The following is an 18,769-nucleotide window of genomic DNA, read 5'->3' as shown; positions in this document are numbered from 1 at the left end:
AGAGTAGTAGTGCATCGTCTGCTAAATTTATCCATTAGTCGTTGTATGCAACTGGGGTCCTAGAAAGTAGTATTGCATCGTCTGCGTATAGTAAAACAGGTATGGGATTACCCTGTATTTGGGGGCATCTACCTTCTCCCCTTGCAACCCTTTATCAACCTCATTTATAAATAATGAAAAAAGGAGTGGGGCAAGAACACAACCTTGGCGGATGCCTCGTTTTACATCAAAATGTGGGGTGCACTCGACCCGTTGTCCATACCTCACTTTGGATGATAACCTCTCATATAGCCTTGCAAGAAAATAAATAATTCCTTTGGGTGTGCCGAGATTAAGTAAAGTAGGCACAGGATTGTATGAGCAACTAGATCAAAGGCAATCTAAAGATCTGCAAAGCATAGGTATAGTCTCCTTTCTTTAGCAACCGTATATTGACCTATTAACAGTTCTAGATGGATGCATTGTTCTGTAGTCCCTAATCCTCTCCTAAAATCATATTGCACTGGCAAAAGTATATCATTTTCATTTGCCCATTCCCCCAGGTGCACTAATAACACTTTACTCATCACTTTTACAGATGAATCTAACAGGGATATTGGCCGGCAATTTTTGGCTTCCGACTTGTCGGATTTTTTAAAAATAGGGATAATGAATGATTGACCCCACGAAGGGGGTATGTACTCAGTCACGGCTAAATTAAAAACTCTCGTAAGGATTGGACCCCATAAATCAACAGCATTTCAAAGAGTTCTGAGGAGCACTGTCTCTCACTTGCTGTATTACCACTGTATCTAAAAGTAACACCAGAGACCTGCGTGGTACAGAGTAGAAGAATGTCTGATAACCCAAGTACTGCACACTGTTCCTCTCAGCAGTGTTACCAACACCTTCATAAGGGCCATAGTTGGGAGATCTTTATGTCAAATGCACTATTTGCCACTATTTTCAAATCAGGGTTATTGTGCTAGGGAGAGTTCCAAAATCCCTTTGCGTGGACAGGCATGTACGCTGCAAATGCTACCTCATTGACACACAGACGATGGGTCCCCCCAATTCGCCAGATACAAATTAGAAGAAAACACAACAATGTAGCGCACATAATTTGACTTCTGTTCCACACAAGCAGGTGGGAAACAACCAAAGCAGTCTTGGTTACTAAAGAAACCTTTCTCATAAGAGAACTCGGGGCCGGACTGGGAACCCAAAGCAGCCCAGGCAAATCTTGTCAGACCAGCCCCAATACGGTGCGTAGTGAGCAAGCCAGATGGCTGCTATGGCGATTTGGGAGGATTCTCCCCCTGTTAGAAGGTGGCTCTGACACTATGGGCCGCCCAGATTTTTCGCTTTTGAGCACCTAATTGTTGAGCTTTTACTGTGGGGGAGCCTCATAAGTTGGGACTCACCCACAGTGAACTCAGGATGTAAGAGACTGCATGGGGATTTTACTGGTGTTCCCCTGGTTTGACCAGGCCACTGTTCAGCAGCTGGAGTAAGGGACACCGGGCTGGTTACATTCAGACACCTGTGTACATGCGTGTGCACACGTGTACGGGCTGCGCAGGGGAGATTCCTAGCGTGCGCAGTCCAGGAGCAGCTACAAAGTGAATGCTGTGGCAGGACTTATGCAGTATTGGGTGGTGACATGGAATAGGCTTTATACACTGGAAAGAAACATGCCAGGGAAAGTCAGTGTGTTTTACTGTGTTTTCACTTCATTATTCCCCTATGGGGATGTGGGGCCAGGGGCTAGATTAACTTCCATTAGGCCTACAGATTCCAGACATGCACCTAAGTCCAATGTAGCAAATGTGAAAAGAAGTATTCTGCAAAGTCCAAAGTCATATTTGTACTGCTTTTGGGTCATCCAGAACTGTCATATTTCTCTGAGCCAGCCATGTCCAGACCCAGGCTGAGGGCTGACCTCAGCTGGATGGATTGATAACCTTTCTTCCACAAGCTAGGGCCTCCTCTCCACGAAGAGAAGATGGGTGGGGCTGCAGGCCAATCCATCAACTGCTGTCACTGGGTGCCAGGCACCAGGCTGCACCAAGGAGGGAAGGCAGCGTGGGCGGAAGGGGCTCCAGACATGTGGCCAGAGACACTGGATGACGACATTTTGAACAAACCCAGAGGCTGGACAAGAAGGAGGGAGCAGGGGCAGGGACGTGATGTGTCGCTGTATGATAGGACCAACAGTGACTTCCTGCCAGCCCCCTACTCAACTTTTAAAAAGTGCTTGCACAGGAAGAGAAGCTCTCTCTGGGGTGTGGTCTGCTGAGGCTGAAGGTGCTGGAGCCTGGCGCAATGGGCAGTTGGAAGGAGAGACCCCTGACTGCCCCCAGGACCCTATCAGCACCAGAAGAAGAGCCCAGGACTGGTGCACAGAAGCCGGGGACTCTGCACAGGGAGAAGAGAGGCCCAGAAAGAGAGCCTGGTGAAAGGCTGGCGCAGGGAGCCAGTGAAGACAGCACACTGCTGAATCTACCCTCTCAGAGACCCAGAGGGCGGAAGAGAGTGTTCCCAGTGGCGGGGGCTGGTAAAGAGGAGCATGAAGCGCCCCATATTGCCTCGCCAGGCATTTGGAAATCTGCAGTTTTGGTGCTTTGCGGCCCCCAGAGGAGGGGGGTCACCCTCACTTGTGAAAAGGTGCTGGGGGGAGCTGCTGGAGAAGCGCAGTCTTCCCCCCCCACAGCACGAAGGAATCTGCCGTTTTGGTGCTTTGTGGCCCCCAGAGGAGGGGGGTCACCCTCACTTGTGAAAAGGTTCTGGGGGAGATGCTGGAGAAGTGCAGTCTTCCTCCCCCCCAGCACGAAGAAAAGTCCCACCCTCAGTGTCATGGGGACCTAAAGGAAACTACCACTCAAGGGCTCACCTAGCATTTAAACACATTCTAGGCTGGAACTTTTGTTCTACAGCTGAGCGTGTGTGGAGAAGTGCATCATGAAGTGAAGGGCTGAGTTGGGGATGTGTGAAGAAGTGCATCCCCTGGAGGTGAAGTGGTGTAATTGCACCGAAATGCATTTACTAGTGGATATTTCTTTTTCGGTGGACTGAAAGTCACATGAGTAAAGTGAAGTACCTGTGTAAGGTGATGTTAAGCTAAATGGAGTTATGTTGCTGGACCTTCCTGCAAGGGGGTCTGGCTGTATTTACGTAATCCCATGCTTTTACCTGTGATTTCTTTTAAAGTGAAGAGGTGCACTGCAGGAGAAGTGTAATTGCCAGGAGTACTTCTTTTGAAGGGACTGTAAGTCACATGTGTAAGGTGATGTTAAGCTAAATGGAGTTATGTTGCTGGACCTTCCTGCTAGGGGGTCTGGCTGTATTTACGTAATCCGATGCTTTTACCTGTGATTCCTTTTAAAGTGAAGAGGTGCACTGCAGGAGAAGTGTAGTTGCCAGGAGTACTTCTTTTGAAGGGACTGTAAGTCACATGTGTAAGGAGATGTCATAAGCCAAGTGGGGTTATGTTGCCAGACAGTCCTGCTAGGGTGTCTGGCTGTATATGCGCAATCCTGTGATTTCATCTGTGATGCCTTTAGGGGCTGTAATTGCAATGCATTCAAATGATCAACCAAGGTGCTGAGTACTGTTATTCTAAAGTGTGCGTAAACATGGATTCTTGCTGCTGCGCTTAGGTGAAGTTCCCAGACTGCTAGCCCTTAAGATATAGAGGTGCATACTTTATGGTCAGTAGGAGATGCTCAGTCAGGGTCTTGTGTCACCATGGCAGGTTGACCCCTTTTTAATGCTTGTTGAGGTAATGGGGTGGGTCGCCACTGGGATGGTGCCAGTGTGCAGGGCCCTCGCTCCAGGTTATGTTCAACTATCTGCATTGGGAGCAAGTTGATGTGCATACATGGGAGTGGCGGTACTAGACCCCACCCCCCCTTTGCGGGAGGGGTGGAGATGTTATGCAATGTCACAAAGTAATTCCAACAGCTTATGTATATTTGTAAATTGGTGCATAGTATTGAGTAGTGTGTGTGTTTAATAAATGTACTCTTACTTTTATAAAGCAAAGTACAGACTGGACAATCAATTATTGAGTGTTATTTGTGTGCACCTGCAAATGGCGATTACTAGCCCACACCACATCCCTTGAGTAAGCCTCAGACTGCTCTGCAACGCTACCCTCTGAGAGTCAGGCGCTACAATTGGGTGTTTGGTTCCCAGTGAAGGACAAATGTAGTCATGTTATTTGTGCAGGCCTCACAGATGCTGCCTCGTTTTCCAACACCCCTGAAGAAAATTTTGTAAAAAAGAAAGACCAAAACGGTGCATTTCATAACACATTTTTCATTACATAACTGTAATGACTTTCAAAGCATGGTAAATGGTAAATGATGACCTGACATAAGCACCCAGATGTTAAACCGTGGCAATGTCACGCATAAACCCTCAGGCCAGAAAGCATGGAAATGTCACACATAAGCCCCAGGCAATAAACCGTGGAGATATCACGCAAAAACCCTCAGGCCAGAAAGCATGGAAATGTTACACATAAGCCCCAGGCAATAAACCGTGGAAATATCACGCAAAACCCCTCAGGCCAGACAGCATGGAAATGTCACACATAAGCACCCAGGCCATAAACCGTCGAAAAGTCACACAAAGGCACTCAGGCCACTAAGCGGGAACAGAGTGTGGGTGCTGCCATCAATGTTACATCACTGAAGTCATAGGATTGTGAAAAATCCAAGCGTCACATGAAGAACAAGCATAGCAAATGAGCCTTGCCCGTTCCGGCGGAGGTGGTCAGGGTGTGGTATGCACTGATGCATTATGTAGACCACTGTTGCAAACATATTACTAAAGCATGCTGCGGTAGCGCTCTGTCATTTGCTGACAGCATAATCTCCATTAAAACTGCCAAAAAATCCCACTGATATGCAGTTTTACTGATAAAACTATGTACCATTCAAAGGATAACGAGTGGAAACTGGGCTTCGGAAAATATTTGCAGTTTGCACATCACCAATTAAGGTGTCTTGATCTATTTTGATCCTATTACAATCATTGTTTTCATCACACTTCAGAATTACAAAATAATGTTATTCACGTTTCTAAATGCTGATATACTTTGAAATATTTGTGCAGTTCCTTTACAGATAGTTAATTTTGCAAAAGCCACTAACTTTACAGTTACAGAAATAAAAGTAAACACCACTCTCCATTTAAAAAGCATAAACAGCAATTTGTCAGATGACGTAGCCTGCCATTGGACCTGTCTTTGAACGCACAGCAAAAGTGACAGATTGTATTGTCCATTCCCCTTTTGAACTCTACCCTGATTATTTTGGGGTAGATGATGGAAGCCAAACCCACAGTGACTCTATACCATACATTACCTTGAAAGGGGCGGCGTTAGCGAGTGACACTGTGATGTCCTGTAGAACTCCAGAAGGTGCTGGGTCCAGCACAGCTGGAACTATCCGTGGACAGTCACTGGAGCCCTGTAAGAGATAACACAGGTTACATTACTATTAAGCATCACGATTGCCGCCTGTGCTGAAGGGGCATGCCTCTATATACCTGTATGCCAAATATACCTACTCTTGAGTCCACACACGGGACAAGTAGCCAATAACAGGAAGGGGTTAGATTAAAGAAGGAGACTTCCAGGGATGTACTTGTGCATCAACTCACCCTCTTCCACCAACAGCATTAATTAATGTTATCGGGCCCGATTCACAGAACTAACTTAAGACAAAATCCTAAACTTACTATCATTTTGGTATTTACAGAAGGCACTTACTCATTTTGGTATTCACAGAAGGCACTTACTCATTTCGGTATTCACAGAAGTTAGGAGTCCTAACTTTAGGACTCCTAAATGCCTTCTGTGAATACCGAAAGTCTTAAAGTTAGGATTTTTCTCAGTTTAGGAGTAGTAAAGTTAGGACTCTTAACTTTAGGACTCCTAAATGCCTTCTGTGAATACCGAAAGTCTTAAAGTTAAGATTTTTCTCAGTTTAGGAGTAGCAAAGTTAGGAGTCCTAACTTTACTAAACTGAGAAAAATCCTAACTTTTAGACTTTTGGTATTCACAGAAGGCATTTAGGAGTCCTAAAGTTAGGACTCCTAACTTCTGTGAATACCGAAATAAGTAAGTGCCTTCTGTGAATACCAAAATGAGTAAGTGCCTTCTGTGAATACCAAAATGAGTGAGTGCCTTCTGTGAATACCAAATGGTAGTAAGTTTAGGATTTTGTCTTAAGTTAGTTCTGTGAATCGGGCCCATAATCACAACCTTAACGCCTTCACGATGACGAGCCAGTATCTGACTATTACATCAAGCGTAGACAACATCATAACTTGCCACCCCTTTGAGCTGGCAGGCTGTACTATTTGCATTTGTTCCAGTTTGGAAACTAGGCCCCAGTCGAGGAAATTGCAAGTCAAGGTATAGGTCGATGTATCCGTCAATCAATATAGTGGTGTTGGGGTGCTGCTCTGCACCTCCTTGCTCAGCCGACCTGCTCATATGATCATCATACATGGAAATCAAATGACTCTGCTCAAGACAAGTTTGCTTGCTTGTCTCAAGGGTAAGCAGAATTTACACTCAATGAGAGCACAAACACAGCCTATTACATTGGCACATATGTTGCTCCAAAACCTCTGAAACAGCTTTTCCAACTTTTAGATGTGTTTTGTAATTCTACTGTATTAAGTGACTCCGTTACAGCACCTCTGCAACATTTTCTGCCTCAAAATTACCTTATTCGGAAATAGACTAACTATGCTGTATTGCTTCCCAGGTCGCAGAGGGGATGTAATATTTGACTTATTGTAACACTAACTCTATAGCTGTCTTAACACTTGCACATTTTATCCCACTTCTTGGTTTAATGGGTACTCTCCATAGATCTAGGCCTCAAACTAGAGGCCTCCATGGCCCTTTTTTATATCTTCAAGCTTCTTGGCCCATCACCTCTGATCCCCTAATAAAGGGTGTCCCTGTGTCTACAAGAAACCACTGGTGGAAATAATCAGGTGGTCCCTAAAATTCAGAGCTCTGAAGGTACTCTGGTAACCTCAAGCATAGCTACCCAGAAGTAACAGAGCTCCCTGATCCCCAGCCTCCGAGGCACGTAAATGTTTTGACCAAGAAAGGTCAATTCTGAAACATAAGCTTAGGAAAATTCTAAGACACCTGGGGTACCCAAAAAAGTGAGGGCGGATTCTAGGACCCCTAGGGCACCTGAAAATTGAGGGAAGAGTCTAATGCTCCTGGGACACCTGAAGAAGTGAGGGGAGATACCGGTACTCCCGGGGTAGCTGAAAAATGCATCACAGTGGGCTAATCTTCAGCTACTGTCTGCCATGTTCACCAATTGTTCCAATGAGAAAACTGATAAACAATGGTTGCCCTGCGGCCCTAAAAGACAATGAAAGAACAGATGTCTGTACCACATTAACCCAAAGCTTCTGTTGATCCACAAACTCTGACTAATCAAGATGGTGGACTATAATGGTAACTTGAGCCCATGCTCAACAGCAGGAGACAAATCTGTTAAGTTATACTGAACGGTCAGACACTTGTTCTAACCTACATCAGCATCTAAAGTTACTGTAGATCCTTTGATTGGCTGTCAGTCTGGCGATAAACACAGTAGTGATCCCGAGGTACTTATAGGTTGGACCCATAGACATACATTGGGTTTAAATTTTGACCCAACAATATAACCCTTATTTGTGTTAGAAGCTATTACCTGGTTAACCATAAGTGCTAGGCATTTTGTTCTTCACTACTTTACAGTAACAGTTCTAATTTTTATTGCTGTATTATAGAAGTATTTAGTTTAAATGAAGTACCTCTGGTTGAATCTTGTGAGTATCTGAATCTAAACGCCGAGAGATCTCTGAGAGAAAACCTTGGCTCCTCGACAAAAGCTCCCACTGCAGAGTTAAGGACACTAACAGAGTCCTTGCTACGCTTTGCAACTAATAGTACATAGAGCTCTCAGACAGTAAAGAAAGCATCAATACCAACATTGGCACCGTTCAGTAAACCCATCGCTACCGGACTTGGAGCAAAAGTTTGACATTGGCCATTACAAAGAACACTTCAGTTCACTTATAATGGTTTCTCCCTACCCGACTGAAGTGTGTAGCGGAGTGTAGCAGTGTGTTGTGTGGACTGACACACAAGGCTCAAGATGTAGGACATCCTCCTGTCACAGGCCACTGTATCTCCTGCATCCTTTTTGCAGCAGCACTCGCAGAAACAGACTCCTACGTGGCTTCCATTCCACCCGCCATATGCCCATAAGAAGGCCCTGGACACTGAGGGTCCTACCAGTCCGATACATGGCAGCCATTTTGAAGAAGTACCTGGTGAGCACTCATAAGTTGCAAATCAATAAGGTGAAGATCCATGCAGTTTGTATCCCATACAATAAACCCTGGCTCGCCTTTCTATGGAGGAAATAATGGTGGGCCGCGAGTGGGAACACCAGCGCTGACCTCACAACACAGATGTAAGCAATATTGGAAAATCTGCTGCAATGCATTTTAAAACCACTCTGGGCATAAATTACCTCGCATGGAAATATCACTTGGCCATCCTCTGATTCAATTTCCTTCCCATTATGATTTCGATTCCCGAGAACACTCTTCTGGAAGCAATGGCGGGTAAGAGCAGAGCATGGCAGGAAGTCCATGTGAACTGTGGGTCACTGCGCACACTTCCTTTGGAAAATCAGCAATCTTCTGGATATGACCCAAGGCCTCTCTATGACTTTAGTCAATGTGTAAAAGACTAGTAAAATCACAAAGTACAAGCTCTCCAAAAATGTTTAAAACACATCCACCCTTTCCGCAGTACGGAAGTGTCAGTGAGGTAGGACGTGTAGACATCTTCCCTATTTGAGTGTAAGCCTCATGGTTCGATCCCTGGTGCTAGCGGCAGCTCAGCTCAGCACCATGTGACTCTGGGCAGTAGCTCACTTAATCTGCCTGATGGCCACCACTGCCTTCACAACCTTAAGGGGTGATATGTTTGCGCTTTACGAATATGGATTATTATTAGCAAGACTCAACTGCTTCATAGGCTTCAATGAGCTGCTGCATATAGAAATCACAATTCCCACACGTGGGTCCCGTGCCCTCCATGCCACTGGATTCAAGGTATCCTGGCTGAAGCGGGGTGAAACCCCGAAACCGGTCCTAGGATGCTTGATTCCGGTCCAGGGAAGACATGGCTTGGCAGCTCCGGTTGGACTGATCCCATGAGGCACAGGGTCAAGACTGATTTGCATATGGCCATGTTTGAACTGGGGTGGCGTGGTGAGCAAAATAACAATGGATTAAACCCAGATCTGTGACTGGGGGTGAATGTTTTGCCAATGTGCAACATTCCGTCCATCATCTTGTGTATTTTGCTGTTCGCCCTATGTGGGAAGGGTATGCCCAGACGTGGGTCCCGTGCTCACTATGCCACTGGAGTCAAGCTATCCTGGCTGAAGCAGGGTGAAACCCCAAAACCGGTCCTAGGATGCTTGATTCCGGTCCTGGGAAGACATGGCTTGGCAGTTCGGGCTGGACTGTTCCCATGAGGCACAGGGTCAAGACTGATTTGCATATGGCCATGTCTGAACTGGGGTGGCGTGGTGAGCAAAATAACGATGGATCTGTGACTAGGGGTGAATGTTTTGCCAATGTGCAACATTCCGTCCATCATCTTGTGTGTTCCACTGTAAGGTCAACATATAATTTGGTAGTCCATACCCTTGCCCAGGACAAGGTTTCAATCTCTTGGTCTCTGAAATTAGCTATCTGTGGAAATCTGCCTGATACCATCCCTACTCTCTTTTAAATTGAAAACCCACTTATTTACTCCACCTTCTCATTCTGTTTCTCATACCCAATCCGCATTTCCTTATTATTTCTTGATTGTAACTTATTTTTCTTTTCTTTTATAGTATAGCCAGTTTGTGTTGTACATAATACAGCTCAATGATATCTCTCCTTGGGGGTTATTCTATGTTTAATTAAATGGCTAAATCATAATGATAATATTGTACTAATTGGTATTTTTTTACAAAAATGATATCTGCTTTCTATTTTGGTGCTGAGCGGGTTTGGGTGGCAAGCAGGGTAGGAGCAGAGCCTGCTGCCAACTCCTCACAGCTGGGCACTGTGTGTGGCGGGGGATGGGGTTAGCCTCACAGTGTGCACAGCCAAAGGTTGGCATAGTTAGGTACAGTAATAAAATCATACTTTATGTAGAAAAAAAAGTATTGTAGTTTACTGAAAAAAACAATGTTTAAGAGACTAGGGGCCACATGCATCAAAGTCAGGATTTGCGATTCCTAAATAGCGAATTTTAAGAAATTGCTATTTAGGACTCACAAATCCCTATGCATGTAGGAATTGCAAAACAAATTGCGATCCCTACATATTCCTTAAGTGCGACTCGCAATTTAGAATCGCAATTAAGGAATGGCTACCCATTCATTCCTATGGGCCTAGAGGCCCATAGGAATGAATGGGAATTGCATGCGCAATTTGCGAGTACCAAATTGGTACTCGAAAATTCCGCATGCAATTTCAAGGGTACAAAGGTGTCAAAAGGACACCCTGTTGCACCCCTGAAATTGCCATGTTTCCACACGTTACGCACATACATGACCCAAGGGCATGTGTGTGTGTAACATGAAACTTTGAAAAATGCACTTTTGAGCATTTTTCAAAGTTTTTGCAAATTACCATCAAGTTCAAATTGATGGTATTTTGCGATCTCTAATTGCAAATTCGCAATTTGAAATTGCATCATGTATTGCATTTAGGGAATCGCAATTTGCGATTCTCTAAATGCATTCGCAATTTAAGTAATCGCAAATTTTACGATTACTTAAATTGCGATTTTGCATTTGGGTTGATGCATCCCAAATGCAAAAATAATGGTCACAAAGGGGCGGATTCTGCGAATCTGCCCGTTTGCAATCTGTATTTATGTAGATGCACGTGCCCCTATATGTTTATGTGAAAACGTCAGTTAAAACAAAACATTTTAAACTCAAAACATACTGGAATACACCAGTTATAGTTAAGTCAAGTAACTGTAACTTGTGCCCTCATTATGTACTGCTTATGACATCACATATTACAACACTCATGACATGTTCTGTGACATCATTTATGACATCACCGATGACAACTGAAATGAAATCATTTATGACATCACTGTGCATGGTGGGGGCACGAGTTACAGTTACTTGAGCTAACCATATCTGGTCAATGTCAGTGGTTTCATTTTTGTTTGAAATGTTATGTCACTTTAGCCTTTGGTTTTTCATGAATACATGTGTGTATGTATATATATACATGCACTGATCTTTCAAGCTTCAAAAGATATCTGAAGTACTGACTCTTTCAAGGACATATCGCTAACTGATTTGCCCATCCTAGTGTCGAGATGTGTGTGTATATATATAAAACTATATATATATATGTATATATATATATATATATATATATATATATATATATATATATATATATATATATATATATATATGACCGTGTTTCCATAGGAAATCTGAAAATTCTATTTTGAATAACTTTGGCGCCGGTTGACGAATCTTCGCGAAATTTTCAAAACTAATGGGGCGCTCCTTTCAGCTCCTACCCTGAAAGTCTCGGGGGGATTCATCAAGCGGGGGCCGAGAAAAAAGGGGGTCCCAAAACGCGTTTTCCCCATGCATTTTCCCATAGGATCTTTAGTCCAAGGTACAGCCCGTACGGCTGAACAGAATTACTTGAAATTTGGCAGAGAGGTAGTCCTCAGGTCAGGGAAGTGCCTTTTGTATATATGGAGTCAATCTGTTCAGTAGTTTATAAGAAAATTGCAGTTAAAAGCACATACATATCCATAGCCGCGCACGGTACGCGCACCGTGCGTGCACGGTTCGCGCACCCTAACATGCGCGAGCGTAATTCTGATTGGTGGTTAAATGTCAGCCAACGTTCGAATCGGTCGAAATCAGGAAGTGTCGGCTGCCATTTTGTTTGTTTTCAGTGCGAGAGTGAAAAAGGAAGGTGGCGAACGTGAAAAGGGGGCAGGGTAGAGAGTTCCTGACCCCCTAGCCTTTGTCAGGGGGTCCCTGAAGGACCCCGAAGGCCGAAAAAAACATTTTTATTTTTTGTCAAAAAGTCGCGGGGTGCGCGCACGGTGTGCCAACGGTGCACGCACCTTGAATAACACTAAAAAAAAACAAAGAACTTTTTAATACGTAGTTTATTGTAAAATAAATATATCAAAAATATAATAATACATACATAACTTAGCATTTAAAAAAACGTACAAATTCACTGAAAAAACCATAGGTTTCACACACGTTATAGTTAGGAATTAGCATTTCAAAAACCTTGCAAATTCACTTAAAAAACCATAGGTTTCACACATGTTATAGTTAGCTGGAGATTTCAGTCGTAAAAAACCTATGAAATTCCCCTGTTATAGTTAGCTCAGATAACTATAACTCGCGCGACCGCCACTCTATCCAAAGGATGATATCATCAGTGATGTCATGAGTGATGCCACTGACCATGTCATGAGTGATGTAATGTGTGACGTCATCAGCAGTGGATTGCGGTCGCGCGAGTTATAGTTATCTGAACTAACTATAACGGGGGAATTTCATAGGTTTTTTATGACTGAAATCTCCAGCTAACTATAACATGTGTGAAACCTATGGTTTTTTAAGTGAATTTGCAAGGTTTTTTAAATGCTAATTCCTAACTATAACGTGTGTGAAACCTATGGTTTTTCAGTGAATATATATATATATATATATATATATATATATATATATATATATATATATATATATATTCACTAACCATAGGTTTCACACATGTTATAGTTACCTGGACATTTCACTCGTGAAAAACCATTGAAATTCCCCCGTTATAGTTAGTGCAGGCAACTATAACTCACGCGACCGCAATCCTCTGCTGATGACGTCAGTCACTGTATTTAGACACTTATTTACCCATGTCTTCTTCCATTAATTTTTAGCTATACATATGTTACAAATATTTTTTTTTCCGAAAGACACATATGTCATCAGTGATGTAATATCTGACGTCATCAGCAGAGGATTGCGGTCGCGTGAGTTATAGTTGCCTGCACTAACTATAACGGGGGAATTTCAATGCTTTTTCACGAGTGAAATGTCCAGCTAACTATAACATGTGTGAAACCTATGGTTTTTTAAGTGAATTTGCAAGGTTTTTTAAATGCTAATTCCTAACTATAACGTGTGAGAAACCTATGGTTTTTTCAGTGAATTTGTACGTTTTTTTTAATGCTAAGTTATGTATTTATTTGTATTTTTTTAAGGTTTTTCACCGTGCGCACCGCACGCCCACGTTACGCATTTCGCGGAATTTTTCTGTTTCTACCGTACGCGCACGCTACGCGCACTCAGCGATTTTTCGAAAAAAAATTTAAGAAATTTTGGCCCTTGGGGGTCCTTTTGGGACCCCCTGACAAAGGCTAGGGGGTCAGGAATTGTCCACCCTGCCCCCTTTTCACGTTCTCCACCTTTGTTTTTCACCCCCTCAGACTGCGAGAGACAAAATGGCGGCCGACACTTCCTGGTTTCGACCGATTCGAATGTTTACTAAGATCTAACAACCAATCAGAATCGCGCTGGCGCTCGGCAGCGAGCGCGTACGGTAAGTTTACCGTACGCGCACGGTGCGCGCTTATAGATATATATATGCTTTTAAATGCTATTTTCTCAGGAAATACTGAACAGATTTACACCACACCTGCAAAAGGCACATCCCTGACCTGAGGACTACCTCTCTGCCAAATTTCAAGTAATTCTGTTCAGCCGTTCGGGCTGTAGCTTGGACTAAAGGTCCTATGGAAAAATGCATGGGGAAAACGCGTTTTGGGACCCCCCCTTTTTCTCAGCCCCCGCTTGACGAATCCGCCCGAGACTTTCAGGGAAGGAGCGGAACGGAGCGCCCCACCTATTTTGAAAATTTCGCTAGGATTCGTCAATCGGCGCCAATATATATCATTAGTTCCTATGGGATGTTATTTTATTTCCCTGCCTCCACTAATTTCTATGGGAATGTGTTGCAGTACCACTGCCTGCTCATGTGTGGTGCTTGACTTGCTCCAAGGTTTCAGTATGTTTTTTCCATTGGCAGATATATCAGCAAAGTTAATTTTAGGAGGGAGATACCTAAAATGAAGACATTTTTAGCTGAAAAAATCCACAGTCTCCCGTCTGAAACAGGTCTATTGACATGTATGTGAATAGCACTGCTGTAGTGCTAATTTACGTACTACAAAATGCCGCAGTTTGTGATTGGGGTCTATGGTTCGTTTTGGGGCGGACGCTGGCCCTTCCTTACTGAGCAGCCAAAACCTGAAACATTGATGTGAAACCCTGGTCAAAAATAATTCTAAGCAACCCTCACCAGGCAGCCTGAAAACAAAAATAGTTATTTTCATATAAAATTGTTTTATAAGAACACTTCATTGGCTAGAGTGGCCCTCTAGTGAAAGCTGGTATAGAGTACTGATATATTTGTTAGTTATCTCCATTCAGAAGATTGATTTTCCAACCCTGGCATGTCTCTATTTTGTCAGGGCTGAGTCATCTTCCCAGAAGTCCTTGCGCTTCAGCATTGTAAACATGGCCGCTGGGGCAGCACGCCATTTTAAAAGCCTGTTTGACCTCTCCTTCTGACACAAACCAACCCCTCGCCAAAAAACATAGATTTTTCTCTTTCTGTCGTGACATTGATCTTATCCATGCCCGGTGGGTGCCCCCTGGGGAGGGAGGATTCGATATCAAGACAAACACAGGGAGGCAAGTGGGAGACGAACCACAAAAGCAACACGCGGGACCAACCCTCCAGGCCTCGGATCTCTCAAGCGAAGCGGGCGCTCCTGACGAATGAAGGGAAGGAAAACACGCCGCGAATCATGTTCTAAGCGGTTCACGGGCCCGGTCAGGCGGCCCTCGGCCTTCGCCTGTCACGGGAGCGCAGCACGGCCTCTAGATAAATACACACTCGAAGATGGATGTGCTGCGTGCTGGGCCTTTACCCCTTCTTGGCGGGTCTCTCCCCATGAACGTGTCTCCCACCCTCCTGGCGAGGGGAGTCAAGGATTAAACCAGGGGCTCCCTTTCAACGCTGCAGTGCACCCCAGGGGTGGTACCTGTGCCACATGAAAGGCTTTCAACACGGGAGCAGCCTTGGAACTCTACATCAATAAACTAGGGTCTCCTGCCATGTTCCAAAGTCCACTGAGACAGTTAAGTGCTTAAGTTTAGGGCTCTTCAAGTGCTGGTTCTTTTTCTTCTTACTTTCTTTCTTTCCCTTTTTTCTATCCATTTTTTTTACCAACTTCTAATTTTGTTCCTTTACTAAAATGTGTATTCTACCCCTCTCTTCTACATCGATCCACATACCATTTATTAAATTCCACATATAAGCAATTTTAAACCTAATCTCAATCTGAAACTATCATGATCCCTAAACGCTCTCAATGTATCTTCCCTCATGCTATATGTGCCAAGCTCAAGTTTCAATGTATATAAATGTATTTTTTCACGCAAATGTATGCTTCCCCTATTAAGATGATTCAATCTGTACAGTCTTCTGAAGTCCACTGGGACCGTATCAAACAATAGTAAAATAATTATATTTTCACGCTCAGATCCTCTATCGGAAAGACCAAACATAAAATCTGCAAAATATGTTGAATTTTTGCATCGTTCAAGATGGAGTCGAAAAGTTGGTGTGGAGCACACTTGAAATATCTCCTCCAGTGAATACAGGGAAGGTCATGGAAAGGTGGGGCTGCGCGAGCGCAAACCAACACCATCCCTGTTTGAAACGGAAGTCCACTTTAATGCCATGGTACAAATATAGGCATTGTTGGACAATGATGGTTCCTTAGAGGACATATGTCCTCCACAGAGGGCAGTAATCAGGGAGGTGACACTCAGAAGAATTGAGGCTTACTAACTAACCCTGAACTATCATATTTCTGAGCTGAGGTATAATAAATAAATACTCTTTAAAATAATGTAATAATGGATCACTTTACAAAAGGTCAGAAACAGAAATATTGTGCAGACAGAATATTGTGTCAAAAATGTTGAGGACGAAAATATCATGCAGGTGAGTGCAAAGAGGTAAGTACAGATTTACTGTTCTTAACTCCCCATCTATTGACTTTGCAGATATATATCGGCAAGGTACGTATATGTGCACTTGTATATATTAAGACTTTGCTTACTCAAAGAAGCTTACCTTCACAATATTTTTGTTCTCGATATTCTTGACACAATATTTTTCCCAGATGATATTTTTTCTCCGATACTTTGTCCAAGCACCGTAATAATGTTCGCCAGGATTTCCAATAGAGATTTCTCTCTACCAATAACAAGGTAAGGCTATGCATAAAAATCCTTAGGAAGTCGAACTGGTCTTACCCGGTCTATGAGTAAATCTTGGCACTCCGATGGAGCGGCGACGCAAGAGTGCTTCTGAACACACCAGGAGCAGTTCCATCTGGAAGACAGGCAGCTGGAACACCTGCGGTGGAACGAGAGGTAGCGAGGCATTAGACGGGGGCCGTCCTTCTCACAGGAGGATTGCGGAGGCCGCTGTTCAACGTAGACCTATCAGTGGCGTAACGATAATTGAGGGGCCCCCCCTGCAAGGTACGTGGAGGAGCCCCCTCCGGACTATATCAAGAGCTCTCCGGCTGAAGTGCAGTGCTGAGGGGGCCCCCTGGAGCTTGGGCCCCCCCCCGCACTGCGGGGGGCCTGTGTTACGCCCCTGAGACCTATACCCATCAGGACGAACTTTGATCTAATCTTATCCTAATCTTAGGTTATTGGACGCAGTGTCCTAATACTTTGTTATTAAGATGTTGATTATTTTTATTAACAACAACAATAATACCAATAACAGTAAAAATAATTATAATAATGATAATAACTAAATTTATTATTTTATTGTATTGCCCCTTTTGTTAGCCTATGCATAGGGGGGAACAGGGGTGTTAATCTTATGTTCGACGGTAAGTCTCCACAGGACACGTTACAGTTCAGGATGTTTTGTAGCTTCTATAAAGTACAGAGGAAACATTATATTCTTCCTGTACTGAAAAAAAACAACTTTACTCAGGTTTGCCATGCGTCATATACTTGCAAAGGCTTTCGGGAGACATTATTCTTAGTGTCCTTAGGGGCATATTATCAAGGACGGCGTTAAAATTATCGCCGGTTTAGCGGCAGAAAACTGCCGCTAAAGTGGCGATAATGGGCTTGATAATATGCCGCAGAGAATTCCAATAGAAGCCCAGGTTCACACCAGAACATGGGCTTCAATTGGAATCCCCAAGGGCATATTATCAAGCCCATTATCGCCGCTTTAGCGGCAGTTTTTTGCCGCTAATCCGGCGATAATTTTTAATGCTGTCCTTGATAATATGCCCCTTAGGTTTTTTAAAAGTCGCTGTTAGGTTCAGATACAGCTGTGAATAACCTCCCTTGGTGTTTAGGAAATTTGTTATCTTTTATTTCTTCGTAGGACCTTTTTAACTCTGTATTTATTCTATCTATTTTTAAACTGTTGATATCGACAATGATTTTTAAGCTGTTAATATCGAGGTTGATTTTGAAGTGTGTGTCATGGATTGTTGTACTTTTATGGTTTTTATTTCAAAGACCGAATGGAGTTTATATTGATTGATTGAACTTAATTTATGTAGCAGTTCACATTGCATTGTCACCGTTTCATTTTGCTGTAAATAGCAAGTTCTGCTATTGCACAATTTAATGGGGTTCAAGTGAATGACCTTGGAAGGATTGAAGGGCGACTAAGCCTTGGAATGATTGAAACTCATAAACTGCATATCACAGCAGTTGTCAGTGGCGAGCGTTTAACTAGCTGATCCTGGACTACTACACAATGTTTTGACTTGCTTTTCATTTTTAGTCAAAGTGCATTGAGGATTTTTGTTGCAGCCTTTGGAAGGTTATTCAGGAGTTTAAATTGTCTCCCACTATATTGCACAGTTTTGAGCTGGGCTCACAGGTGTTTAGTTTGGTGCGGGAAACATCCATTACAACAAAGGCATTACAACGCAATGTCTTTACAACGCAGCCAATACAACAGAAGTTCCATTACAATGCATGCTATTACAACACATGCCATTACAACGCATATGCCTCACTGACCAGCACCTTACCTGAGGTAAGCACCCGGCAGTGTTAGAATAGTAATTTACATTGTAATGGTACATGCGTTGTAATGGCATGCGTTGTAATGGAAGCTGCATTGTAAAAACCACATTGTAACAGTATGCGTTGTAATAGTTTACGTTGTAACATCATACATCCATTTGGTGCTTGCTATGTTGAGATCCGTTTAGATTGATTTTATATTTTGGGGAATTTTTCCAAACAGGTACATATTTCATATTAGATATTAGATATAGCGTGACCCTGATTCGAAAGGTCAGCAAAACACTTTGCAGAGAACATTTTTATTGTTGCAGAAGCATCTCAAACCCTGTGCTATACATAGGACGTTATACGTGTTCGGGGTTTGTTTGCCATCAGTTTACAGACCCCTCCAGATGACTGGGAGAAAGTGAGGGAATGAAACATGTATCTGGGGCAGAAATACACAGCCCGGTTATGTTTTTTTACATCACACATTACTCATCTTTACAATCTGAGGTACACAGCAGAAAATTGACCCGCATAGA

The 18,769-nt window shown here is 43.4% G+C and overlaps 1 protein-coding gene across 2 annotated transcripts in view; it reads right to left on the bottom strand.

The window, feature by feature from the left end:
• Positions 1-18,769, bottom strand: part of PLXND1 (plexin D1) — a 316,145-nt gene that overhangs the window by 165,787 nt on the left and 131,589 nt on the right. For both annotated transcript variants that reach the window (XM_085624462.1, XM_085624461.1), the window contains exons 8-9: positions 16,482-16,584; positions 5,352-5,456 (exon numbers count right to left, since the gene is read on the bottom strand). In XM_085624462.1, the coding sequence (XP_085480588.1) occupies positions 5,352-5,456; positions 16,482-16,584 (208 nt within the window). The remainder of the gene's footprint in view (positions 1-5,351; positions 5,457-16,481; positions 16,585-18,769) is intronic.

Source organism: Triturus cristatus, chromosome 9 (genome assembly GCF_964204655.1).
Source record: "Triturus cristatus chromosome 9, aTriCri1.1, whole genome shotgun sequence".
Classification (NCBI taxonomy): Eukaryota; Metazoa; Chordata; class Amphibia; order Caudata; family Salamandridae; genus Triturus; species Triturus cristatus.
The sequence above is the reverse complement of the archived record's forward strand: the minus strand, read 5'-3'. Positions and strand labels throughout refer to the sequence as shown.